Source organism: Vulpes lagopus, chromosome 8 (genome assembly GCF_018345385.1).
Source record: "Vulpes lagopus strain Blue_001 chromosome 8, ASM1834538v1, whole genome shotgun sequence".
Taxonomy (NCBI): domain Eukaryota; kingdom Metazoa; phylum Chordata; class Mammalia; order Carnivora; family Canidae; genus Vulpes; species Vulpes lagopus.
The window spans coordinates 77,649,883-77,676,677 of NC_054831.1; the positions used below are offsets into that span (position 1 = coordinate 77,649,883).

Consider the following 26,795-nt stretch of genomic DNA (forward strand, 5'->3'; position numbering starts at 1 on the left):
TTTGAGAACAGAAAGAGGTTGGTGAGCTAAGGCCTTGCAGTGGTTTATTTTATGTGTGGCGACTTGGCTGGGTCATGGGACACCCACAGAGTTGGTCAAACATGATTTTGGGGTGTTTCTACAAAGGTATTTTTGGGGTGAATTTTACGTTTAAATTCTAGACTGAATAGAACAGATGGCCTTCTCTAAGTGGGCCTCGTCTAATCAGTTGAAGGCCTGCATAGAACAAAAAGGATGATCCTCCCCCTGCAAAGAGAGAACTCTAACTGCCTGTGGATTTCATTTACAACACGGATTCTCTTCCTGCCTAATGGCCTTCAAACAAAAACATCGGCTTTCCCTGGGTCTCCTGAGCCATCCGGCAGCCCAGCCTGCAGGTTGGACACTACTAGCCTATATAACAATGTGAACAATTTGTTGTAATAACTCTTTCTCTCTCCCTGTATGTATACATTTCTGTTTCTCTGGAGCACCCTGACTTACATAGGCTTTCATAGACGAAAAAGGAAAGCCAAGGCTGTGGAAGGAATCTTGGCTAACCATATTGGGCCATCCCAGGTACCGTGGCAAGTCTATCCCAAGAACTGGTGACAGGGCCTTGGTATTTACAGCCACAGAACAATTAAGATCAAGTAACCTCCACATTCTTACTCAATATACGCCAAATAACCTTCTCCGAAAGGAACATCCCATGTACCTGAGAGCATAAGAATGTACTCAGCCTACCTGACCCTTGAGAATAATGAGATCATCATAGTAAATGCCAAATTTCAGGCTATGTCCAGATGCCAGTCTGACTCACCAAAGCAGCTTTCCTTTGCATGACATCTCAACATTGGAAAACTCAACAAAATCCTAGATCTTCTTTGCAAAGTATTTATTTTCTTCAGATGTAATTAACAGGTTTTATAAAACCACCATGACGTCCGGTTAGTTTTTTAATTATCTGGACTGAAGAATGACTGCAAAAGTGGCAGGGAAAAGCCGTACATACAACAGATAATTTCCAAAGCTATCAATCTTTAAGGCCTTTTGAGAAAGCTATAAAGCTGAGGCACAAAGTAATCCTTGTAATGTCCATCGATGAAACCCTTCCCACTGTTGTGCACAAACCAACAGGAGACGTCTGTTCCAAACACTCGATCTGTTCGGTAGTCTTTCTGCAGACCTCTGCAAGGGAAATGGTGTGTATGGTTAGAGCACAGACCAAGGCTTGGCCAGCCTGCATGTCTGGAAAGGAGACATATCCCCACCCCCACCCCCACTTTGCGGTTCGTTGCAACCTTCTTGAACCCTTTCTGCTTGCCCCCACCCATCTCTACTCCCCAGGCTGTACTGAACATCATTCTCTGGGGCTTGGTGTTGGAAGAGCAGAGAATCAGCCGTGTATCCTTAGATCATTCAAATAACCCTTTAGAGATGTACCGATACAGATTTTTCCAGCAAGGTGAAGAGTGCAAATTAACTTTCACACGGAACAAAGGTGGGAACCAAACGCCGACGTGCTGTGGGCCTACTGCACGTGTCACCTGCAGGACGAATCTGAGATGCCTCTCACCTTCCCTGGGCAGGTGAGTGTCCTATCTAAGGGTGATGCCAGCTCTTTCTGAGAAATTCATGCCTTTCACGTAAAGGACAAATAAGCCAATGAATTAAAAAAGGCATAGGGCGTATTGTCACTCACGATCTTTCAAGTATTTTGCATCACAAGGTGCTTGCAGTCCCTGAACTTGAGGCCCATCATTTACCTTTGTCATTGGAGGATAGCCGATGTGCGTTTACAAATCTCAGATAACTACTATGATTAACTGTGCTCACCATTTCCTCCTCAAATATGCTCACTGACGCCCATTGGTAATTCACTGGTCTCCAGTCAGCCGGAGCCAGGTGACTGGCGTCCTCACTAAGAGTTCATCATTTTACTTCCTGAATCTATTTGTGGTGGTACGTCGGACTTAATTAGCACCGCAATTTCATTGCATACTTACGTGGAAGCCAATGACATCCGTGTGCAAAGAAAGTCATTTCTTATAGAGCTAAGTGGATTGCTTTGTGAAAACTCTTAAAACGCAAAAAAAAAAAAAAAAAAAAAAAAAAAACTGCTTTAAAATGCTATCAGCACAGGGGAGACTGCCGTAGAGGATTAGGAGAAACTGAAAAGACCCATAAGAATGTTACACTGAGAATGCTTTGCAATCTGCAATTCTCACTTCAGAGTGAAGCACGCAGATAGGGCTTGTGTGAGATAAGCTACACAGAAATGCATTCTTTAGATTCATACTCAGGAAGAAGACTCCAGTCTTACCTAAACATATACGTTCATTCTCTAGCTCTATGGTTCACGGGTATTTTTTTTTAAATATTTATTTTACTATTTATTTTGAGAAAGGTGGGAAGGGGGAGAGCACATCTCAAGCAGCCTCCAAGCTAGCTGAGCCCAGAGCCTGACTCAGGGCTCGATCTCAGGACCCTGGGATCATGACCCGAGCTGAAACTAAGAATCGGACAATGCTCAACCGACTGAGCCACCAGGCGCCCTGGTTCACAGGTGTTTTTACAATTTCCTCCTTCGATCAGCTTTCTCAGTAATCTAGCTTATGACCAGGGCTCTTGGAAATAAGGACTAGCTAGACAAGTAGGTGCCATCAAATGCCAAGAGCAGTGAAGCTGGCCTGCCTGCAGCATCCTTATGCAACCGTAGTGGATGTGTCCTTTCCTGATGAGCTGTTCTGTCTGACACAGGGAACACTTGCAAGAGCTTTCCTTGCTTCTGTGTCACTGGGTGAGTTTAATCCCGGTAGGAGCACTCTCCGTTACTGTTGTACGCATCCACGGCCTACCTGGTGACAATCAACGTATGTCCCTTCACTTCCATGCTCGCCTCGGGCTTCTTGGGGTCCTTTCCAGGTCGTTCATTGAAGATACGGATCTTTGGCTCATGCATGAACTGGCCTAGCGAAACAAAGTGCAGACGCCGATTTACGCGGAACCCAAGGGTAAATAACTAAAACAGCCTCATCATCATTTGACCCCGGCTTCATTTTGGTCCTCCCTCCAGAATTTCTGGGGTAGAAAGACATATTAAGAGAAGGACAGAGCAATGGGAGGGATGGGTCCTTCCCAAGAGTGATGCTGGGCCCCTAGCCCCACATTCATCTGACATACAAGGCTGACCTACCGGACGAGAAGTAGACAAGAACGCCCCGGTGCTGGGGGTGGGGAGGTACAGGTGAGCACCTGCCACATAGCTTAAATCACAGAGACAAGTTTGTGATGTCACATGCTTAAACTGGAACCATTCCTTAGAAAGTAGGGAAAGGGGACCTAGACGCCCTGCTTGTTATCATAGACTTCCCAAACCAGTTTACCTGTTCAGTTAGAAAAAAAATCTCCAGCATAAAACCGAAAATGTATCCTGTGGCTCTAAGTTGCCCAGAGTGTGAGGATGAAATCCTGGTTCTGGGAAAACCTCACCTGCAACAGCCAACAGTCTTGGCTAGAGCATCCCTGAGTCACCCTGCATGGCTGTGCTGGGCTGTATGAATCATGTTTGCTATCCTTTGTGTATGAGGATTTTTTAAAAAGATTTTATTTATTTATTCATGAGAGACATACAGAGAGGCAGAGACATAGGGAGAGGGAGATGCAAGCTTCCTGCAGGGAGGCTGAAGTGGGGACTCGATCCCAGGACCCCAGGATCAGGCCCTGAGCCGAAGGCAGATGCTCAACCACTGAGCGACTCAGGTGTCCCCATGTATTATGATCTAATATCAAAAACCCTGACCAGCTGGGGAGAGACTGCCCCTCCCAGAGCTAGCTGATTCTGAAAGACAGCAGAGGACTCAGACCGGAGCAAGCCAGACCTCTTCTAGCTGGCCTGCGTGACCTGGAAGCCATTCCAGGGCCAGGAGCCAGGTGAGCAGAGGCCACCCTAGAGCCCCAAGCCTGCCGAGATGTTGCAGGCTAGCCAACCTGGAACCACCTCACCCTACCTTGTCCTACAGAAACCACAGAGGCTCTGGCCTAAACCTGTTGCTTTGAGTTCCAAACTAGAGCCTGCCCTCCCTCCGAGGCCCTGCATCACAGGCCTTGTTTCTAGGGGAACCTGAGTGACAGTAAACATTTCTGGCCCCAATGGCATTGGCCCAGGTGTGGCCTAGTCACTGGTGTAAATCAAGAGCCAGGCACAGAGCATGGCCCCAACCTGTCCTTTGAGCCCCAGTCACTTACTTGCCCAAGTTCTACCCTCCAAAGTTGCTCGAGACCGAGCAGCCCCCCCCCTTGCCGGGTGGTCACGAAACACTGTACCTATGAGTCCGTGGGCTTTAGGTGAAAACTTGTTTGTGGGGGGAACGTAGATCCCCAAAAAGTCTACATTGACGGGATGCTTCTTCCAAACGCGATGGAGTAAAACAGAGAAGGACATGTCTTTATCCAGGGTGATGGTCACAGTTTGCTCTTTCTTCACAGAGACGAGCACCCTGGTGTGAAAACCAACATGGAGTCAGCGTTTCCAGAACACACTGTTTAGGAAGCCATTCCTCCCTCCGTGAACACGGGCTCGCCATCCCGTCCTGGGTGGTCCCACTAGTGCACGAAGCCCTCTCTACAACATTTTTGCCACAGAATGCTGCTTTCACTCCCAGCTCTGGAATTCAGTCCATTTAGATGTTTGTATAAAAACAATTAACAGGTAATAACAGGAAACCATGACTCGTAAGACGCAATCCTGGTGTTCTGGGCATGCCCTGACAGGGAGTTGGCTGGGGGTTTTTGTTGGGTTCATTTACTTATCCAACGTGTATTTACTGAGCCCTTACTACACGCCAGGCCTCAGCTGGCACTGAGACACTCGGTGGCCAAAAGACGTGGACTCTGCGGCCAGGGACCGGGCAGTAGGTCACAAAATTCTTCCTGAACCTCAGCTTCACATTTAAAACCACGATGGTAAGTTCTACGCTTTTATCAGAGATTTCTGCATTTATTCACGCGGTCTCACGTGGAGGACAGGTCTGAATCCGGATGTGATCGTACTCGCCTGTGATTAATGACGTGAGCTGTGTCAGACCAGGACAGGACGGACGTCCGGGAGCCCCGGCTCAGGGTGATGGTCTCAGTGCTGATTTCTACTTTCACGTCTTCACTTTGGAAATAAAATCCCAGTTTTCCAAAATAGGTGCGGAGTTTTTCATTCTTGGGTTTCTTGGCACCAATGAGCTCTCCATTGACCAAAATCCCTGTGGAAGAAAACATGCTTTTTTCTCTCTCTCTCTGTGCACCATGTTTTTGTACATTGGGGCACCATAACTCAAATTTATAAAACTGGACAATAGGGGAAAATTATTATCTTTTTTTGCTTAGGACTTACATTTTTTCCTATGCCATGCTCACTTTGTTACTATGTCTCATCATACTTTAAATGAATTATATCACAATAAGATCTGCTAGTTCATACTCAGTTTCTTAGCTATTCTGATTCCCTTAGGAATATATTTATAATTCATTCTCACTAACTGTCAGGGTTTGAAAAGTACAGGATTTCTATTAAGGTGGGAAAGAAAGAAATCCAAGGTACGACAGTGAAACATGACAGTGATTAATTGCCTATTTCAAATATAGTATATTTTTATTTTACCTGATTCTGGATCAGAAACAAGGTTGAGAATTTTTCCAGGTTCTGAGTCGATATTGAAACAAATATTCTTTTCACTTTTTGGCAGGTAAATGATGAAGTGTGGGTCATTTTCAACTGGAAAACATACAGAGAAAGCAAAATCAAGCAAAATCATAGGAAGGAAGGTGACATGGAGCAAGCACTTTATTCCTGAACATCTTTAACTTAACAAATATTTATGATGCTTCTACTAGATGCCAGATTCTGTTCTAGAGCTTCGGGGCCTAGTGGTCCGTCCCCATTGTCCCTTCCTCATGAAGCTTCTGTTAAGAGTTTTAAGTTATTTTACAATATAGGGTATACTTATTCTGAAGCTATCACATATGATCTAGGCTAGAGATAAAAAATGAATAAATAAGACACAATAAGAAAAGCACACATACACACTATGTATATACACATATATACGTGTATACAGCGAGTGTTGTATATAGATAGATAAAAATATGTACGTTTTGAGTAGCTACAGACAATACATAAAAATAAAGGTGACATAATATTATTTTTTGGCATATAGATTGATATTAATCAATTCCAAGAGCAATGAAGCATCAAGCTACACTCAACAAAGAGCTCCTTTGCTACTGGATGACCTTATTCTGGCTGGTATTTCTTACTCGTTTGTTTGTTTAATCATTCAACAAAGAGTTAATGAGGAAAAAAAACCCAACTCTGTCCAAAGCACTGAATCAGGCAATGTTTGATGTATCTATACATAAGTCATGGTCTTATTTATAAGACCTTCAAGAAAGTCATAATTTAATGAAAGAGTGACCAAGATTCTCTCCTTGATCAAACTTCGCTTAGGCTCCCCCGACCTTTTCAATTAGTCCTCAGCTTTTGGACTTGCATGTCTGTCTCTGTATTTTCCAATTTTTTTAACAGATCAATTTTTTTAAGACTTTATTTGACAGAGAGAGAGAGAGAGAGAGAATGAGAGAGCACACAAGCAGGTGGAGGAGCAGAGGGAGAGGGAGAAGCCGACTCCCTGTGGAGCAGGGAGCCCACTGTGGGGCTCCATCCCAGGACCCTGAGATCATGACGAGCTGAAGGCAGACGATTCACTGACTCAGCCACCCAGGACCCCCTGCATTGTCCAGGTTTAGCAAGAATCCTAGTAGCTTGGCTTACCTAGTATCTCCACCCTCCATACTGATCCCCTTGATATAGTGGGCTCCTCATCCCGCAACGCCCTCCAGGTGACATCTGATCACCTGACTGCCTTCTGCAAGAATCCTGTTGGATGGGTTTGGCCAGAATCCTCCTTCTTCCTGATGTTTCCTCTTAGTGATTTTCCACCCACAGCCTCCCCCCTGTTTTTGTCTATAAACTCCCACTGTGCCATGCTGTATTTGGAGCTGAGCCCAATCTTCCCCACCCAACAGCAAGGCCCTGTGATGGGGGTCCTCATGCCCATGGTGACGCCCCCCCCCACTCCCTTGAGTAAAGTCTTTATGACGGTGCATGTCTAACGAATATCGTGAATAATTGGTTTCCTTAGTAGTTTTTCTTTCTTAGAGATAGACCCAACCACTGAGGTCAGAGAATAAAATAAATGGCACAACAATGGCCCAAGGGCAATGCCCTGAGAGTAAAGATGAAGTGGTGACCAACTCCGCCTGGCCAGCAGTGAAAGGCCTTGTGAAGGGGTTCGCACAAAGCATCTAGAAGCTAGGAAAGGCAAGAGACACAGGAGAGACAGATTTTATTCTGAGTGCACAGAACAAGGCACAGCTTGGAGGTATAAATGTTGGTGATTTTTGAGCAAAGTAGCTCAGTGTAACCAGGGGATGGGTTCTGGAAGGAATGGAGGAAAAGACTGAAAAGGGGTCATGGAGATGGAGCATGGCGCCAAGGAATGGAGCTCTAAGTTAGGAGCTATGTGAAGTTTTTGAAAATAAATATGACATGATTTGATTTCAGGGAAATCACTTGTCAGGGTATACATTAAGTCTTGGAACGTGGACATGAAAAGATTGGTTAGCAGCCAGTGCAGCAGTAACCCAGGCAAGAGACAGTAGATTCAATGGGAAATGGGATGGGTGCAGGAGGGAAAAATCCAGAGACAGGTGATAGAATCCGAGTGCAGAGGCATGCTTCAGCACTGCCAGGCTTCCAGCCTCAGCCATCGAAGGCAGTGGAGAGAGGAAGGTCTGTATGGTAGGAACTGCAGTGCTTGTGTCTCCAGAATGAAACTGGAAGAGCAGGCTTCCACTCCTTGAGAGGCTGCCGTGATCTAGATAGCATCGCGAAGCCCCATGCAAACATCAACTCAACTCCTCACGTATCCTCGCAGAGGACAGGTGACCTGTTAGTAAGTGGCAGAGCTATGACCAAAGCCAAGCTGTCTGATAACAAGCCCACTGTCCCACCCACTCCGATACGCTCATTCATTTTCAAGTGTGTGTTTTGGAACACGAAATGCAAGATAAGCTAATCCAGAGCAGGAATACAATCTTGCACTTCTTTGCACCCCTCACACCACTAAACTCTTGCTGTGAGTAAATACTTGGTTAATTGATTTTGTGTTGAGCTGGGCACTAGAGGGCATCATTAAAACACAGAACAAAGGTTGTCATTCCCCCACCCCCCCAAATCATTTTGTTAAGGTAACCTCTTCCTTTACATAAATATAGTGTTTTGAAATTTTTTTGAAGGATATTGCTCTTATTAAAGATAACCATTGATTTTGCCATTTTAATTTTACCAAAATCCCACTAATCAGACCTGCTGGTGAATAATCCCAAATCAGTGCTGCCATATTGATTTGATATCATTCTAGGCAGCAGAAATGATACATCAAATTAGGGGAGTCTGTGTGGCCTTACATTTAGAACAGGTTGAGGGTAGATTGAGGACTCTGTGACGACTTCATAGGTTCCTGAGGACCGGGGGTTAATGAGTCTCTATGAGGAACCAGGAACCAACGTTATAACCACTCTGCAATTTATCACCAGCTCCATTTTACAGGTGGGCTCACTGAGACCCAGGGGGGTTCCAGAGCCTGGGTCCCCCTCTCACGTGGGCAGAGTTTGACCCCAGAACTCTTGGACTCTCAAGACCTTGTCCCTTTGACTGCATCATACGGGTGACTACATACACCTGGAGGAACCGCTGCATTCATACTGGAAAGAATATTGAAAATGAAGTTAGCTTTCTCTCTCCGTGTTTCCACAGAAGCTTTGTTTTGCAAAGCAATAGTGTGAGCGGCTCGTGCACCTGCCATAGGTGCTTTTAGAAGAATGAACAAAAGCAAACGAATTTTGTTATTCTTACTCTCTCTTTAGTATGCAGCCCAAATAATCATTGTCTAACAAGTTTAAATAATATTCTTTCAAATTTCATGTATTCTGATGCCCTGTCTCTTGCTCTGAGAGCCACTCAACAGGGTAAAGATGGCAATTTTGTCAGCACTCTAACCTTTCACACGGCTGCCCTCCCCACGCGTGCTGTGTTGTTAAGTTAGCACTGCTAACTGAAAGCTCGGGGCAGAGTCCCTCCTCAGGCCCTGTTGCTGGACGTGCTGGGGAGGGCAGTGGAGAGGCCCCTGGATGAAGCACGGCCCCTGATGGAAGAGCGAAGAAGCAAATCACTTTGGGCCCACTAATAGTCATTTTAGAGACAAGCCATCAGGGGTGGTTGGGGGGAGAGATGCACTCACTCTACAAATAGATTCGATGTCCCCGCTACATTTTCTCTGTTACAATATGGTTTCAGGGAGTGGTGGGTATACAGTCTTGAGAAATCCATTCCGACAGTCAGAAATGTTCTTGCTAAAAAAGTCTGCATTCCAGGCAGTCTAGAAAAGCTGTACACGTCCAGGGACATCGGGAGCTACTCTGCTATTGAAATTTCAAACCACCCCAATCAAGCCCCCTATCTGGACCTTCCCACAGGGAGAGGGATGTGCTGTCTCTCTGATTGTTGAAATGTACTCCTTTCTAAGAAAAAAAGAAAGGGGAGGAAGTGCACAGGCTTTCTACACTTGCTAGCTGATCGCCAGGCAGCCGTCACCTCTGTGGGGAAAGGTGGCAAATGCCAGATTTGGAAGGAGAGAAAAACAATAGGAAACAACATTAAAGTCATTTTTATGGCAAAATTTATGGCTTCTGATCCTTAATAATAGCCTTTATGTATCAGCTCTAATGTGCTAGCCCTTTCAGATGGCTTCACACGGTGTCAACAACCTGGCTGCATAAGTATAGTTATGCCTACTTGCAATGTGCAGCAACATGAAGTAACTTAGTAAGTTCACACGCAATCTCCAAAAAGAATGTTCTTTGCATTGATACCCCATTGGCCCACCCAGCATGAGAAAGAGCATCCCTTCCGTTCCAGAGGGTTCATATCATACACTTGGAGATGGAGTGGTATGGACCCAGTTGTACCCCCAAAATTCGTACATAGGAGCCCTAACCACCAACAGGATGATGTTTGGAAGTGGGGTCCCCAGGATGGGATTGGTGCCCCGATGAGAGGAGACACGGAGAGCTGACCTAGCTGGCACGATGGTCTTGGACTTCCCTACCTCTAGAATAGTGACAAATAAACGTCTGTTGTTTAGACCACCCAGCTAGGGGCTCTGGGTATGGCGGCCCAAGCTGATGAACACACACAACTGTCTTCTTTCACTGGAGGTCAACCATGCCCATAAAAGTCATCTGGTTTACCAGGACCTCTCAAATGTATGTATATGCTCCACAGGATTGTGATCCGATTGGGAGCCAGGACGTGAAAGCAGTGGTAAAGGTCTCTTACCTCTCATCACATGTGGGGGAGGTGTGGCCTCCAGCACTTGAGCTCCCAGCACTGGCATTGGGATCCTGGGCGTTGGGGAAGGGTTGACCCAAGATGGGACTGAATTCGAAGCAACTTTGTTGCCATAATACAGGGCACCTGTGTGGAAAAACCTGTCTCTGTTAGTTTCCAAGCTTACTTTCCCAGAGAGATTTCTTACAACTTCAAGAATTTGTTTTATGCAGACCCTGTGTTCTCAGCTAAGGTTTTCTCTCATTAATTTTGTTCCAGAATTTTCTCTCTTCCAGCTCCTTCTGTCTTTATGGGCCTGCCGTAGTGTTCTCTGAAGAGTCTGGGACTGGGGCTCTAGGAACTGCCTCACAGAGGCTGGAGAAGGTTGTCCACAGCAGCCCCTGGAGAAGTCCTGGATTATAGTCGGTCTCTGCCTGGATCTGCTCCTATTTCCTCACCAACTATCTAAATTACTGAGTTTATCAACCAAGTAGTTTCCCCTTCTGGTTTCAAAAAGTTCATTTTAGGGGTGTCTGGGTGGCTCAGTTGGTTAAGCATCTGCCTTTGGCTCAGGTCAGATCTCAATGTCTTGGAATCCAGCCCCACACTGGACTCCTTGATCAATGAGGAGTCTGCTTCTCCCTCTCCCTCTGCCTCTGCTCCCCCCCACTTGTACTCTCTCTCTCTCTCTCTCTTTTTGTTTTCTCTCAAATAAATAAATAAAACCTAAAAAAAAAAAAAGAAAGAAAGGAAACAAAGTCCATTTTACTTTCCGATATACAGCCTTCTTGTTGTTGAGAAAACAAATGGCAGTTCACCTAGGCATCTTAAAATCACTTATAAATGCCAGGTTATCTAGGGTGAGTTTCTCTTGAGATAAATTTAGCTGTGGCACCCAGGCTATTACAACCAGCACCCAGAGGTAAGAGGTCCTTGAACCCTGGATCGCTGCAGTAAAGCTGGCATGTCACTTGCACAAAATGATAATGTGTAAAGTGTTCCCTCCGGGGTATGCAGGCCATTGTCAGCACTGTTTCAGCAGGACAGTCCCTAAGAAAGCGAGGGCAGAAAGAAGGTGATGAGCCACATCTTTTAAACTTGGTACATGGGCCCCTGGGCACACCTTATGACTTTCCACAGGACACAGAAATCATGGGTGGCTTTTATGACAATTTTGAGGTTCTCGGCTTCCACATACACTTTTCCTAAGAAAACTCTTTATACTAGTTTAGAAGTGAAAGGCTTGCTCTCTCACCAAAATCCTCTGGGGAAAATTGGTGTAGTGCCGAAAAATGCAATGACTCCAATCCATTGCCAGGAAAACAGATTGGTTTGCAAATCAGACAATTTCCAGTTCTTTGCTTTAAGCAGAATTGAAGTAGATCGTGAGCTGTCATGCATTAGATCATTAAAAATAATTTTTGAATACTACATCCTATGTGAGTTTGCATATAACTTTGAAGACGTTATAAGTGAGTGACAATTGCTATAACCAAATTCATTCCATTCCTATCTACTTATCTGTGTCAACAAGATTTATCAAGACTTAGGCTTAAAAAAGATTTATTTTTAAGATTTGTTTTTAAGTAATCTCTACACCCAGTTTGGGGCTCGAACTCACAACCCCAAGACCAAGAGTCGCATGTTCCATTGACTGAGCCAGGGGGTGCCCCTAAAATTTTTTCTTTAGCATTGACACTGAATCTGATCTCTTTCAATCTATTAATAAATAGCATTCACCCATAGATACTCGAAAAAAACACTGTCATTTTTTTCTCATTAAAAGATGATTTCAATAAAATTTTATTTATGGATATTGAATGTATAATAGTTGTACACTATTTTGACCAATTATCTACTTGTGGTAGCTTTTTGTTGTTGTTGTTAAAGATTTTATTTATTCATTTGAGAGAGAGAGAGAGCACAAGAAGGGGAGAGGCAGAAGGAGAGGGAGAAGCAGATGCCCCGCTGAGCAAGGAACCTGATGTGGGGCTCGATCCCAGGACCCTGAGATCATGACCTGAGTTGCAGGCAGAAGCTTCACTAATGAAGCCACCCAGGTGCCCTACTTGTAGTAGTTATTTTTTTTTTAATTTTTATTTATTTATGATAGGCACACAGTGAGAGAGAGAGGCAGAGACATAGGCAGAGGGAGAAGCAGGCTCCATGCACCGGGAGCCCGACGTGGGATTCGATCCCGGGTCTCCAGGATCGCGCCCTGGGCCAAAGGCAGGCGCTAAACCGCTGCACCACCCACGGATCCCTGTAGTAGTTTTAATAAAACTCTAGAAAAAATATAATAAAATTTAATAAATAATAAATTTAATAAAATTAAATAATAATAATTATTATATATCATTTGTATATTATATTTTTATATATTATAATAATATAATAATTTTATAAATAAATTTAATAAATTTATTATTTTTATTTATTTTATTTATTATTATAAATAAATTTAATAAAAATCTAAAAAAAATTTTTGAACACTCAGAATCTAATGGCCACAAGAAATTGAAAAAAATTTAAATTCATATACATTTTTCTTGCAGAAGGGCAGGATGATCAATAAAAGACTTTCCTGGGTAGCAGTGTATTTATTACATTGAGACATGATTCTGCCAGAAATGGAAATACCAGTTCAACTAGAAAAGAAAACACTATAAAATGTCCAGCAATTAAAACAGAATTTGTTCATGTATTTTTTAATGGATGATGGAGAGTACCAAGTTTGATATCCCGTGTCCTTGGGTACACTTAAAAACAGTGATGTAACAGTTTTATTTTAAAGTTCAAAAAAAAATAAAATAATAAAAATAAAAGTTCAGTGTCAGGGCGCCTGAGTGGCTCAGTAGTTGAGCATCTGCCTTTGGCTCAGGGCGTGACCCCAGGGTCCCGGGATCGAGTCCCCCATCGGGCTCCCTGCAGGGAGCCTGCTTCTCCCCCTGCCTGTGTCTCAGCCTCTCTCTGTGTGTTTCTCATGAGTAAATAAATAAAATCTTTAACAACAACAAAAAAAGTCAATGTTTACACTATGCCTCAAATTAAATTCATTGCAACTACTGAAGCATGTTGCAAAATGGTTCAATGTTGACTTAAGCATGTGTGTAGGGGTCCACAGGTCCTCAAAATTCCTCTGGGAGCTAAGTGAGCAAAAATGTTCTAAGACCACAGCAATGGACTCTCTCAAAGTAAATCCACAGGAAGAGCTCAGACCCCCGGGACACAGGACTGGGAGCACAAGGAGGGCTGCAGGGGGAGAGAGGCAGAGGGGGGAGCACCCTGAAGTCGGCTGAGGAAGCTGACCCCTGAAGGGCATGCAGGAGGGCACTTGATGGGATGAGCACTGGGTGCTCATATAGTATGTTGGCAAATTGAATTTAAATAAAAAATAAAAAATAAAATACATTACAGCTGACCTGTCGTATTTCTCCACCAGCCAGGAGCACTGACCTGAGCAGCAGGAGTGGTCTTGCGGCGGGGAGTCGGCCAGCATGCGCTCATCCCCTGCCTCGTTCTCAATCACCATCGTGGTGAGCGGGGTCAGGATGTGATGGTCCAGAGACATCTGCAGGATGGTTTTTGTGATTTTCCTTTTGCTAGCAGCCGTAGGAGCCAGACTTCTGTATTTAGGAGATAGAGGCATTCGAGAACATTACCGCACTTCAGGCCCACGCCCTACGGATTCGGGGCTCAGCTGGGACCCTGGGGACCACAAGGTACAAGAACGCTAACTGGCTCTGCGAAGCTTGTATTTTATTTAGCCATGCCATCCTAAGGATTTTTTTTTTCAAACAGACTTCATTTTTCAGATGGGTTTTAGGTTCATGGTAAAATTGAAGGGAAAGCACAGAGATGTCCCATATACTCCCTGCGCCGCACACTGCAGTCGCCCCCAATATCAACACTGCCCCCACCCGAGTGGTGTATTTGTTACAACCAGTGAACCTGCACTGACACTTCATCAGCACCAAATCCGTGGTTTACATCAGGGTCTGCTCTTGGGGTACGTTCTATGGGCTCCGGCACACGTACAATGACACGTGTTCACTGTTGCCGAATCATGCAGGGCAGCTTCACGGCCCTAAAGGTCTTCTGTGTGATGCCTGGTCGTCCTGCCCCCCAAGCCCCCGGCACCCACCCATCCGTTTTACAGGGACTGTTTCTTAAAAGTCCCTATGCTCTAACTCCAGCCGGGCGCAGGGTATGTGTACTTTGGCCATGAAGGCACCAGGATGCTTCTGAAAGGGGCAGGGATGGTTCTCGCTCACTTGAAAGCCACCACTACAGCCCCATGGCTGCTTCCTAATCGGACACCGTGGATTTCCTCTGTGGGTACGGTCCCACCACTGTATTTCATGTCTCCCTGACCTAGTTCGGAAGACTCTGCTCCATCCTACCGGGAATGTGCTCTGGTAGGTGGGAGGGGGCTCGGGCATGGTGGTTCTCTTCGTCAGCACCTGTGACTTGTCCTGCTGCTCGTGGTCAGAGAACGAGGCACTGCTTAGAAGCCTAGTTCTTATGTTGGGCAGTTTCGGGGCCGGGGGGCTGAGAAGCCAGCGATGGAGGAGAGAGCTATGTCCTTCGGTGGCACTATAATCATAAATCCCTCGTTGGCCTACAAACTTTGCAAACGTAACTAAATGCAAATGAACTACTGATACACCCCCCAGCAACATGATGGATTCTCATGGACACCGTGTTCAGTGAAAGAAGCCAGAAACAAGAATATGGGTTGTATCATTACAAGACGTTTGGTCACAGAAAACTAAATGATGGTGACAGTGGTTTCCACTGTGGGTGGGGGTGGGGGTTCTGTGGGGAGAACAAGGGACCCTTCAGGGAGGACAGAAGTGGCCTCTAATGATCCAGGTGGTGATGACATGGGTGACGCATATATAAGAATTCATTGAACTGTACTCTTAAAAGTCATGCACTTCACCCACTTTATGTATGTCAGACCTCAATAAAAGAAGGAAAAACAGTGAACTCAGCTTTGCTTCAGGTGTTTGGAACCAGTGGAAATTGACCATCCAAAGCCTGAATTAATTTGCTGCCTTTCTGGGTTCCACATCCTTTTTGTGTATTACTTCAAAATACTCAAGGCAGACCTCTTACTTTTGCAAATCCCCATTATGTATACTCTTCTTACCGCTCAGCCAGAAGTTGGTTGATTGTCAGATAGGCCCACAATTTCTTGGTGAAATCGGGATCTGCATGCTTGTCCTTTGATAGAAAATCCTCCAAGTCATCCATCTGGGCCAGAGTTTCTAAGACTAACTCCGTGTTAGCCTGGATGATGGAAGATTCAGTTGAAAGACATCGAGGGGGCCAAACTACAGTTAATCAAGCCACGTTTTTTATATCTACTGTGAGTGAATCAGGGAGCTACATAACTTCAGGGGAAATGCAAAATAATTCAAAAAATACAAAAGAGGAAGTAAGTGCATACATCCAAGGTTTGGGATTGGCTTTGGGATGAAAAGGGAAGAATTTACAGAATGGCTTTGACCATGGCATAGATATTCTCACGTCTTCTCTTTCACTTTATTGATTTTATTCCACATGCAAGATTCATGGAATGCAAAATATTAACCGGCTAATATACAAGATGGACTGTTTCGAGGGGACCGATTAGTATTTTTGAAAATAAGCAGATAAGCGGAAGTACCGAAGTTGCAGTGATGATGCTCTGTAACTGCTCCAATTTATCAGGGTTGAATTTTCCCGCCACCACAATCTCTGAGCCTCCAAAATAGTTGTGAAAACTGTTTTGAGTGACATCTGATACTGACATGTGGGGATAGTTGAACTGAATGTTCCGGAGCAGGGGAGTAGAGACCTGGTTGTAGAATTTCTATAATTCATTAAAAAACAAACAAACAAAAAAACAGAGAAATCATTATTTTCATACCACTTCATGGGTCTAAAGCACTTTTTTTAGAGGGGGGAGGAGCAGAGGGAGAAGGAAAGAGAGAGAATCTTAAGCAGGCTCCACACCCAGCTCAGAGCCCAACTCATGGCTCCATCTCCTGACCCTGAGATCGTGACCTGAGCTGAAATCAAGAGTCAGACACTTAATCAACTGAGTCACACAGGAACCTCTAAAGTACTTTTTGCTGAGATTCCTCAATGCTTAGCTGGCATCTCTTAATTTATCCTCACAGAATCTCTGTGGAAAGCTATGGGACCAGGAGAATTCTCACAATTATCAGATGAACTGAGGTATGGAAAAACTAAAAAATTGTTAAGAATATTATTCTGACTTGAGAGCCTAGCACTTTTTTTTTCTTTTATGATCAGCATAAAAAGCTCATAAATACTCATAATAAGAAAAGTCAGCTGAGTTGATATTCCCAAATGATCTCTTATCCCTTTCCTGTCCCTGACTATAAATATGGTGCCTGCAACTGACCCATGGAGCCTGGAAATGACAGAGGGTGGCGTGAAGTGTGTTCCTCTCCTCCTCCGTCTTTTCCTTGTCCATGTAGTCAAACGAAACAAGTAATTTGTCTCTTTTACCTTTAAGGACACTTACAAGCTATCATTTGATCTGTGTTGCATTATAAAAAGTTGATACCAAGACGCCAATGCACTTTAAAGGGGGAACAATGGCCATGACGGTAAGAACGACCAGGTGTGTTAGTGGAACTGGAAAGCCCAGAAGGTTTGATAACGCCTGGAAAGTCTTGCTCAGGGCATAGGGAGTGTGTGCCCATCTCTCTCTCATCTCCCGCCTCATTGTCAATGCAGATGCACAAGCAAAAGGAGGTGAGAAAGGAATCGAAGACTTTCTCATTCTAACGGCCTAACGCAGCAGAAATGATGACAATTGTGACTCAAATCTGGCCGTCTTCTTTTAGGCATCAGATACTGCTGGTTGAATGATTTTGAGTGGAGGAAGAAGAAAGAACAGAAAAAAAGTGTTACTTTGAGCTGGGAAGATGTGTCCTGGTTTCCATAAATCCTTTGTGCGATTCCACGGTTTTCATTGGATAGTCTCTTCAAGAAGTCATAATCAACATCAAATCCTATCCCCAAGCTGAACAAGGAGATGTTGTCTCGTATGTTCTGCTTCACATTTTTTTGAATCTTTGACAATTTCAGTTCACCTAAAGTTGATGATGACAGAAAGGAAAAGAATGAGGGGCAATGCCACAGTGTTTTTGGAAAATCTGCGGAAGGTGGTTTAACAGAATTTGTCAAATTAAAAATGCGCTTACCCTTTGACCCAGAGACTCAACTTCTAGGGGTTTTTTTGTAGCTGCCCTCACATATAGGGAAATGAAGTACGGACAATCATACCTAGCATAATCATTGGGAGTAGCAACATCTTAAAAACAAATGTACACAAGGAAGGGAGGCTGGTTAAATGATGACACATTCAGACTGTGAGAGACTGTGCAGTTATTAAAAAGAGCAAGGAAACTCTTTATGTATTTATAATGAATGATCTCAAAGACACATTTTTAAAGGGGAGAGAACAATGTAAAGATTGGTGTAAGTAGGATGTATCTGCATACCGGCATGCATGTATGTGTGCATGTACATGTGTATATATATGTACATGTGTATATATATATGTACATGTGTATATATTCACATATAAATATATAGGAAGTATACACATATGCACAGAATCTCTAAAATGATACATGAGAAATTGCTAACCAAAGATTGCCTCCAGGGACAGGAACTGGGTGGTTAAGGGACAGAAATAAGAAACAGACTTAATTTTTTGCTACGCATCCTTTTCTTCCTTATGATTTTATCCTCGACTTGAATTTGTTTTAAAGATCTTATTAATTTAGTTTTAAGTAATCTCTACACCCAGTGTGGGGCTCGAACTCACAACTCCGAGATCAAGAGTCACAGGCTCCATGGACTGAGCCTGCCAGCGGCCCCTCAAATTGAATTTTAAAAGCAATCTGATCTGAGAGTGAAGAAACACTGAATCTGCCACAAATACTACCTCACGACCCCCATTCTAGTCTCACTATTAATAAAATGCTTGTGGGACACCTGGGTGGCTCACAGTTAAGCATCTGCCTTTTTTGGCTCAGGGCCTGATCCCAGGGCTTGGGGATCGCGTCCTGCATCTCCCTCTCCCTATGTCTCTGCCTCTCTCTCTGTGTCTCTCATGAATAAATAAAATCTTAAAAAAAAAAAGGAAAAAAATAAAATGATTGCTTCTTGTCTTACTAAAACACCAGTGGCCACTGTCATGATTGGCCCACTCATCTTCCTTCCACAGAGCTGCATTCAGCACGGGTCCTTGTCCGTGTGGCAGACTGTGACGCAATCTAGCATGCACTGTTGTATTTGCCAGTTTAAGGACACAAATGAAGCAGATCAAAATAATGCCACATGACAGTAGCCAGGAGATGTCGGGCCATTTTGTGGAGAAGAATGCATCGTGTACAGGTGTATCAGAAAGACGTACTTTCTCCAGTTGCCGTGAGTGACTGGGGCCAGGGTGGGGTGTGTGGAGAAGGAGGGAATGTTCCTGCAGACCCCAGAGGTCTTCTGGAGTCTTGGGACGCATGCTCATCCCACACGCTCCCCTACACCATCTTACATGGTGCACTGTGCTACAGGCTATTACAATTCACACTCAAGTTTCCCCACATTGTGGAGGTGAAACTGGTGCTTTTAAGAGCATCACCCAAAAAAATGTCTGGGACTGGGTTTCAGTGGGGTGAGTGCTCCAGGGTTAAAAGAAGCCTCCTTTTAGAAACCATGGGGTTAAGATGGTTTGGAAACTCAGGCAAGTGCCATCAGATTTTCCATTTTAAGCAAATCACATTCCCAAGAAACAGGAGTAAAACATTTGTCACCAGAAAATTGAAGTGCTACTTACCTACTGTCGGGTCGCCATCAGAAACCAAAATGATCAGAGAGACTGACTCAGGGTCCAACAATCCCAAATTATTGGCTTCATTCAGAATAAAGATGGCACGCAGGAGTGCTTCGTTGATATTTGTGCCTGTGAGGGTGACAGGATGTGCCGCTCCGTTATGTGCCCTCTTTTTGCACAAAAACCATCACATCCTGGGTTCAGGTACATCTGTCTGATGATGATGACTCATGCATAATTTATTCAGCTCCCAAATCTGGCTGTTTTCCAAGTGACACACATTTTCCCCACGCTGGTCAAGATTCCCCAGTGGAATAAAATAGTTGCTTTGGAGTGAACTAGTCCCTGAAAGATGAATTTGTCCTTTCAAAGCACCCATCTGTCATTTTGTTAAACACCAGACTGAAGGCACGCAAAGCAGCCTTGCTGACGTGCTGGGTCACTGGTCTGTGGACAGCTGCATTTTTTGCTATGAGAGTAATAAGAAGGCTAGTGTGACCCTCTGTGACCCTTTTCTGAGGGAGACTGGAAAGGTTACAGACTTGTGTGGGATGGGTCATACATTGTGCTTTCACATGAAGTTAAGATTCATCATGTAATAGTACATCACTACTTATGGCAGGCCATTGCAGGCGGGCCAAAGACCACCGTGGGAGGGAAGGGGACTTCCTAAGCGAATGACGATTTGAGCCCTGTGAACGTTTCTCAGTGGCCTCTAGGGTAAAGTCACTCACCTCCACTGGGCTGGATTTTCTCAATATACTTCTTGGCATCTGTCACCTGTGTTCTAGTAGCTGAGACCAAATCATTTCTCCAGGTGCGAACATTGTGGTTGAAGTCAATCACGGAGAACTGGTCTTCGGCTCTTAGGTCATCCAGTATGGTCTTCATTGCTTCCACTGTCTATTTCAAAAAAGAATGGAGAAGGCTCTTATTCCGTGAGATCTAAGCCCCAGAAGAAAAGAAGGAGGACCAAGAATTCATCTTGTCATCTTCCAAGTACAAACTCAAGAATGACAATTCTTCCAGAAAACCACCTCGGTCAACACTGACCTGTCTGTCACTTACCCTGAACATGTACTGTCTGCATTTCGATACTTAAGCTTTGACTGTTTTATTTTGTTGTGTACAACTACTTTGACTCGTCTCAGATTTAGTTAAGAATCACAAACTTCAAGTGCCCCCTTAGTAGTGGCTAGGAATCAAAGTCCAGCGACTCGCCCTCTCTCTTAAATTGCTATTTCTCATCTCCTTTCTCTTCAGACTACCAACACCTCTCTCTTCCTGTCTCAGCTCCCGACCTGGATTCCAACTTCACTGACAAATTAAAGCAATCAGAAGAAAACTTCCACAGTCTCCTGCCTTCCTGCCCCATAATCTAGGAGAACTAGCAGTATTTCTATAGAATGCGCATCCATCCCCTGGGGAGCTAGCTTTCCTTCTCCCTCATCTATTGAAGAACATGGCCAGCAACTGGCCCTTGCATCTCCCACATTCAGAATTTCTCTCCTCCATCGGTGCACTGAAGAGATGCACCTGTAAGGGTTTCAAAGTCACTTGTGAACAATGGCAAGATGGTAAAGTAAAACGTTACGCAGACGCAGAGCAAAACTATGAAATGCAAGAATGAACCCAGCAAGTAGGAAGGGAGATGACATTTTTCAGAGCCCTGAGTTTTGAGATAAATGTCAGTTGTTCATAAACCACCAGTTCTGTGGTTCTTTGAGCAGCCTGAGCTGATGAAGACGAGGCCTGGGAGGCTGGTGGGTGAGGGGGGAGGAAGGTGCATTGAATGTCTGCCATGTTGGGAGGGGATCAGAGAAAGCGAGGAGCCCCAAGCACCCCTGCCAACAGGGAGGTACTCACTTGTTTCATTTTTATTCCCCACATTGAGCCGCTAACATCAATGACAAAGAGGATGTTTTTGGGAATTGGGTCCAGGTTTTCAGGAGCGAAAAAGTGGACAAAATATCCATTAAATACCTGGAAAACAGAACAGAATATTTAGAAGGTAGGAAGAGGGGGGGTCTAGGGACTAAGAAGAGGCGAGCACTGGGGGAACAGGAGGCATGCTGGTCATGAAGGGGAGGCTCCGTATCCATCCATGTCTCTCCCTCCTCGTTCCTGTTCTCCCCAACTCCTCTTCTGGGAAGGCCCAGGCTCTCTGGGTAGTTTCACTCTCCAGGGCATTTCACTTCACTCCCCTCCAGCCACCTAGTCCTCTGAGGAACCTGCTTTCAGGGACCTTGTTAACCAACAGCCAATGGGGCAAAGTCTCTGCCCTCACAGGGCTCTCAGGCCAGCCAAGGATCCAGATAAGTAGGAAGCAACTGTAGCACAGTGTTTGTTATGTGCTATGGTCAGGAAAATAAAGGGCTCTGAGAGCACCCAGTGGATGTGTATCTGACTCACATTGGGGGTGTCTTTCCTAAGGAAACGGGATCTACACTCGACTTGAGTGTGAGTTTGGAGTTGGACTGTTAAGAGTGGGGAAGAGAGATCCAGACAAGGGTGAGAAAATGGCACACTAGGGGCTCTGTAAGTGGTTCAGCACCACCACAAGGGCTGTAGAATTAAAGAATTTGAGGAATTAGGTGGAGAGTCAGCAGGACAGATCATGAAGACCTTTATCAGTACTCTAGGGGGTTTGGATTTTTCTTGAAGTTATTAGAAGGCCATTCCATGTCTTTGTCTTCTCTGGGCCCTAATGCCTGGCTCCTCTAGTTCTCTTTCCACTGCCCTATGGTTGTTTCTATCAAGGTGGTACAAGGCCTAGGTGTGGAATGTATACCTGTGGATGCTTCTGTACCACCATCCTGGACAGAAGCACAGGCTTTCGGATACCCTCTAAGGGCTCTTACCTTAGCACAAGGGAAATACAGACATACACTTAAGACACAGCAAAAAGGGAAAGGAAGGAAGCAATCTCTCAAATGAACATTAGCCCTGGAATCTGTCACTAGCCCAGATCTTTCTCTTGGTTGTTCCATCCACCCAGCCCCATAACCTCTCTGCTTTCTTTGATAGTTTAGTTGCAAAGGGCCTTCAAAGGTCATCCAAAATTCCCATTTTGTGAATTTCACACTGTATTTCATATAAGGCCTAGAAGCATCTTTCTGGGACAAGGATATGAAACTTGAGGACACTCTATTTGGTTTTCTTGACATGAAAAGATGATGCTTAGTAACACTTAGGGAAATAGGACTTAGTCCCTTCTCTGCCACTAGACACTTTCCTCGGCAGCTAGGAGCCACCTAGAAGCCAGGGAGCTGTTGGGCCTCAGCATGGCGGTTCTCTCAGAGATTGGTTTCACCCACCTCGAGTTCTCCGGCCTTCTCTTCTCTGTTCACATCATACATCACCACCAGCTCTCCATCTACTGCAGTCTCAGAGCAGTTGGAGCATTTTCTTTGCCGGGCCACAGAGGGCTTGAAGGACACATGTGCCTGGAAAGAACAGTGATGGATGTTGGAGCCCATGGTCTGTGCCTCTCTCTCCCCAGGCGAGGGGTGACACCTTCCCATACACACAGGGGAAGAGCTATCCCCATGGTTCAATGGCCAGCCTGCCTCCAGGCAGCATCAGCAGCCCCATTTCCAACACAAGGGATGGTGCTGGGCCTGGGAAGGTGCATCTACCATCCCGTGGTCTGCTGCCCAAGTTTTAGGACTTCTTAAGATACCCAAAGAATTTCTCCCTCCTTCCCCCATCAAAGAGAAGGCTACCAGCTTGAAAAAGAGTTGGTGAAAGGTCCATAGAGAAGTTTGATGCCTCCGCTGTTGGTTCTTATTGGTCACAAAGTGAAGAGAATTAAGCTGAGTATTTCTTGCTGTGACCAGTGAAAACCTATCATGTATTACAAGAAAGCTGTCTTTTAGCTCCTGGTCAAGCCCATGACTTGAGGGAAATGGTGCCCCAAAGAGGATGGTCACTGGTCAAAATGCAATGAAGCAATTGGGACTGGTGTTCTGTAGATGGTGGGGATGCTAGATTCTGCTCAGGGATCTCTACTCCATCACAGAGTCTACCACCTGAGCACTTTTCTCTTCCCCAGAGCACAGGAGGGGCAAAGAACTCATGAGCTCGTGGCCACTTAGACTCTCTGCAACAGGCACTACATATGATACCTTCTGTTGTCCTTTAGATATGACTGGAACACCATCAAAATGGCCATCAAATGTGTCAGGAACATGAAGAAATCGTATTCCCTGAGGTTCAATAACCCACACATCTACCTGGAGATGAGAAAGAAAATTACTCAAAGCATCAAACTATCATTCAAGGCATTTTTTTTTTTTGAGGAAAAAGTACAATTGCTACACCCTCTGCTGTTCTTCTCATCTTCAAGCTTTCCCAGAGATGACCCAGCACAGTTCCACGATCACCTCACCTGCTACAGGATATGATTCATCTCAGCACGTGGGCTGAAGACTCATTGGGCAACTCAGTACTTCCTTTCTCTTGTCTTATTCTCCATCTCTATCCTGTTCTTTGTTGTTGTTGTTGTTTATAAGAGTATTCACGTTGTCAAAGGAAACAAAAAAAGGAAAGCCATTGCGAAATGATTCTGCACTTAGTCTGTGCATCTGTCAATGAAGGCCCAAGGCTTTTTTATTCCTTTACTGTCTATGTACTCTGAACAGAGCTAAGCAGGAGGAAATCCGTTTGGGTGATCCTTGGAAAAACCATAGTCATGGCTTCCATTTCTCTCTGTAGACTCAAAGTACTCTGCTAAGCACTATGTATGTATGAACTCATTTAACTCTTATATTCTTATTACCTGTTGTTTTATTTGCTATTGTTTATTTTATGGATGAAGAAATAGATTCATAGTGACCCAGCTTATAAGTGGCTGAACCAGGCTTCAAACCTAGGGCCCGAGTTCCTAATACTTTGTACACTGCTTCTTGACTTCCAATAGCTTCTGCTTCATCTTTTCAGTTGACTTCACCACACTATTCATTAGCCCCATGCCACAGTATCCTATATGTTTTTCATGAGATTTTCCTTCTTTTGCACACACCCACTTAAATGAGAGGCCATGAGATAGAGCCCTATGCACATTTGTTTCCTTATTGCCTCTTTCTCATTTAGGATCATTTATAATAGTGATGAGTTCTCTCCCCTTTGGAAGTAACTGGCTTTGGAATCATGCCAAATTTTTCTCTGATTTTTTTTTTTTTGTGTGTGTGTGTGTGGGGCGGGGGCTCCATGTCCAGGGTGAGGCTCAATGTAGGACTTGACCTCACAACCCTGAGATCAAGTCTTGAGCTGAGATCAAGAGTCAGACGCTTAACTGACTGAAGCCACCCAAGTGGCTCCTGATTTTTTTTTTAAATCTGCTTTCAGGGATCCCTGGGTGGTGCAGTGGTTTGGCACCTGCCTTTGGCCCAGGGCACGATCCTGGAGACCCGGGATCGAATCCCACGTCGGGCTCCCTGCATGGAGCCTGCTTCTCCCTCTGCTTGTGTCTCTGCCTCTCTCTCTCTCTCTCTCTCTCTCTCTCTGTGACTATCATGAATAAATAAATAAAATCTTTAAAAATATGTACTTTCATAAAGTCATGTACACTTGTCCAAACAAAGCCAACATTTTCTTTCTTGGTTATTACAAATTACAGCGTAAGATTTGAGCTTCATTTGCCTCCAAGATTTCTGTTAGCTCTGGATTCTCCATGTTGGTAAGAACTAAATCTACACAAAATCAGGTGAATCAGACATCCCAGGACAGTCTGACCCAGCCATTTCAGGTAGTTGATTGAGCAGCTCCTGGAGGGAAGGGAGAAAAGTTGGGGAGTTGCAGAAAACTGGGGCCACTGCTTTCATTCTTCCATAAGGTTCTACCTATAAACAAATGTAGGGTACTCAAGACAAGGTTCGGTCTCTCCATAAGAGCATGCAAATGGCAGGAAGACCTTTTCCCAAGTGTCGCAGAAGCTCTTAGCAGTCCTGTGCTCAATTTGAGGCAGACATGCCCCCCAAATCTAGTAGGACACTATGCTTTGGGGGTGGATATCTAAGGTTGCATAGCTGGTCCCTCTGATAGGCTGGGACCAGCCCATGGTGGCCTTGAGTCACTCGACATGTTGGTTAGCTTTTCTGTAAGGAACACAGATGTTGGAATAAAATGTATTCTCAATATTTGATATATCCAGGGGGGTCAGGGTGGGAGTTAAAAAGTGATGTATTCTCTGATTCCTGTGAGGGAAATGTATTTCCAGTTGGGTGGTCCTTCTGATGGTGATTTGAAAATGTTTCTGGAATAAACACAAGGAGGTCCAATTTTATGATTTCTCCTTAATTTATCTCTGGATGAGATCAAGCCTCTTCAGAAATGGATATATTTCGTAGGCTGTTAGAGCAGGAAAGTACCCGAAGACTCACCTAGTCCAACTTTATTTCACAGATGAAACACTGAAGGACAGGAAATGGATTTTCCCAGAGTTCACAGCTGTGAGTGCAGACTCTGGATTAGAACTTGGGAAACTTGCCACTTTGTCTTACACTCTTGCTAAGCTATTCAGACTATGTCTTATTTTAAAAACAAGGATTTTCTAAGAGCTTGGGAAATTTAAGAATGAACAAAAATTTCAGAAATATAAGAAAGATTTATGTGCTATGTGGTATGTATGTTAAAAATCATTATCTTTATGGACTCAAACTACATCCTTGGATTTATAGCTAAGAACACAGTTTCAGAGGTAGACATTATCTCAAATTTTACTTGTTTCTTAGCTATTTCCTTAGGCAAGTTATTTATATATATCTGTATATCAGGGCTAATGAGATCTACTTTACAACTTGTGGGGAGAAGTCAATGACATATCACCATCTCATTAAAATGTTATAGAAGTATCCTCATATCATTAACTCAGTTGCTATTAATATTATTATTAACAACCTCAGCACTTGCATCATTGCAGGCAAGATGCTAATCATATCTATTTACCATGAGATTCATAGGATTGAGAAGGAGAATGCCACTCATTCATCATTACTCCTAGAAAAATAGCCAGGGCCACATGTTGAGTTGTGCAGAGCCCCCAGCCAGGACTGTACGAGGGTGCTGAGATCCAGCCCATAACCCACTTGCCAAGTGTTGTGTCCTGATATGGGGCTGAATTTGCCAGGACAAAGGGCATCTTTTCCTAATTTTCACAAAGGCACCAAATAACTCAATGGTATCTACCCTGAGAGCAAGCTGATGCCACACAGTGGTCATGAGAAGAAGGGGGGGTTCCATTGGTCAGATATGCAGCTTCTCAAATTAGAGTAGAAATTTCACCATGATCGCTTCATCCCCTGGAGTCTTCTCTGCCTACAGGCCTCACCTTCCTATCATCTATCCTATCTCCATTCTGTCAAATGGAGAGGCAGATTGGATCATATACTCTCCTTGGCTGCTTCTGGCTCTGCTTTGCCCCTGACACAAAATGTTCACGTGATGTCACAAAGACTCAAGCCCCCCAAAGAGTGTCTCAGTTCTTAGGGCAACAGGTGAATGTTACAGCAA

At 44.4% G+C, this 26,795-nt stretch overlaps 1 protein-coding gene across 1 annotated transcript in view; it reads right to left on the bottom strand.

Annotated features, from left to right (window-relative positions):
• Positions 1 to 860: 860 nt before the first annotated feature.
• ITIH2 (inter-alpha-trypsin inhibitor heavy chain 2) overlaps positions 861 to 26,795 on the bottom strand; it is a 35,939-nt gene continuing 10,004 nt past the window's right edge. The window contains exons 7-21 of the mRNA XM_041767752.1: positions 23,411 to 23,518; positions 22,601 to 22,729; positions 21,150 to 21,266; positions 20,018 to 20,186; positions 19,287 to 19,412; positions 17,357 to 17,538; positions 16,098 to 16,283; positions 15,579 to 15,718; positions 13,880 to 14,049; positions 10,433 to 10,570; positions 5,636 to 5,749; positions 5,039 to 5,237; positions 4,309 to 4,481; positions 2,841 to 2,952; positions 861 to 1,170 (exon numbers count right to left, since the gene is read on the bottom strand). Coding sequence (XP_041623686.1) covers positions 1,023 to 1,170; positions 2,841 to 2,952; positions 4,309 to 4,481; positions 5,039 to 5,237; positions 5,636 to 5,749; positions 10,433 to 10,570; positions 13,880 to 14,049; positions 15,579 to 15,718; positions 16,098 to 16,283; positions 17,357 to 17,538; positions 19,287 to 19,412; positions 20,018 to 20,186; positions 21,150 to 21,266; positions 22,601 to 22,729; positions 23,411 to 23,518 — 2,211 coding nt within the window. The 3' untranslated portion in view covers positions 861 to 1,022. The remainder of the gene's footprint in view (positions 1,171 to 2,840; positions 2,953 to 4,308; positions 4,482 to 5,038; positions 5,238 to 5,635; positions 5,750 to 10,432; positions 10,571 to 13,879; positions 14,050 to 15,578; positions 15,719 to 16,097; positions 16,284 to 17,356; positions 17,539 to 19,286; positions 19,413 to 20,017; positions 20,187 to 21,149; positions 21,267 to 22,600; positions 22,730 to 23,410; positions 23,519 to 26,795) is intronic.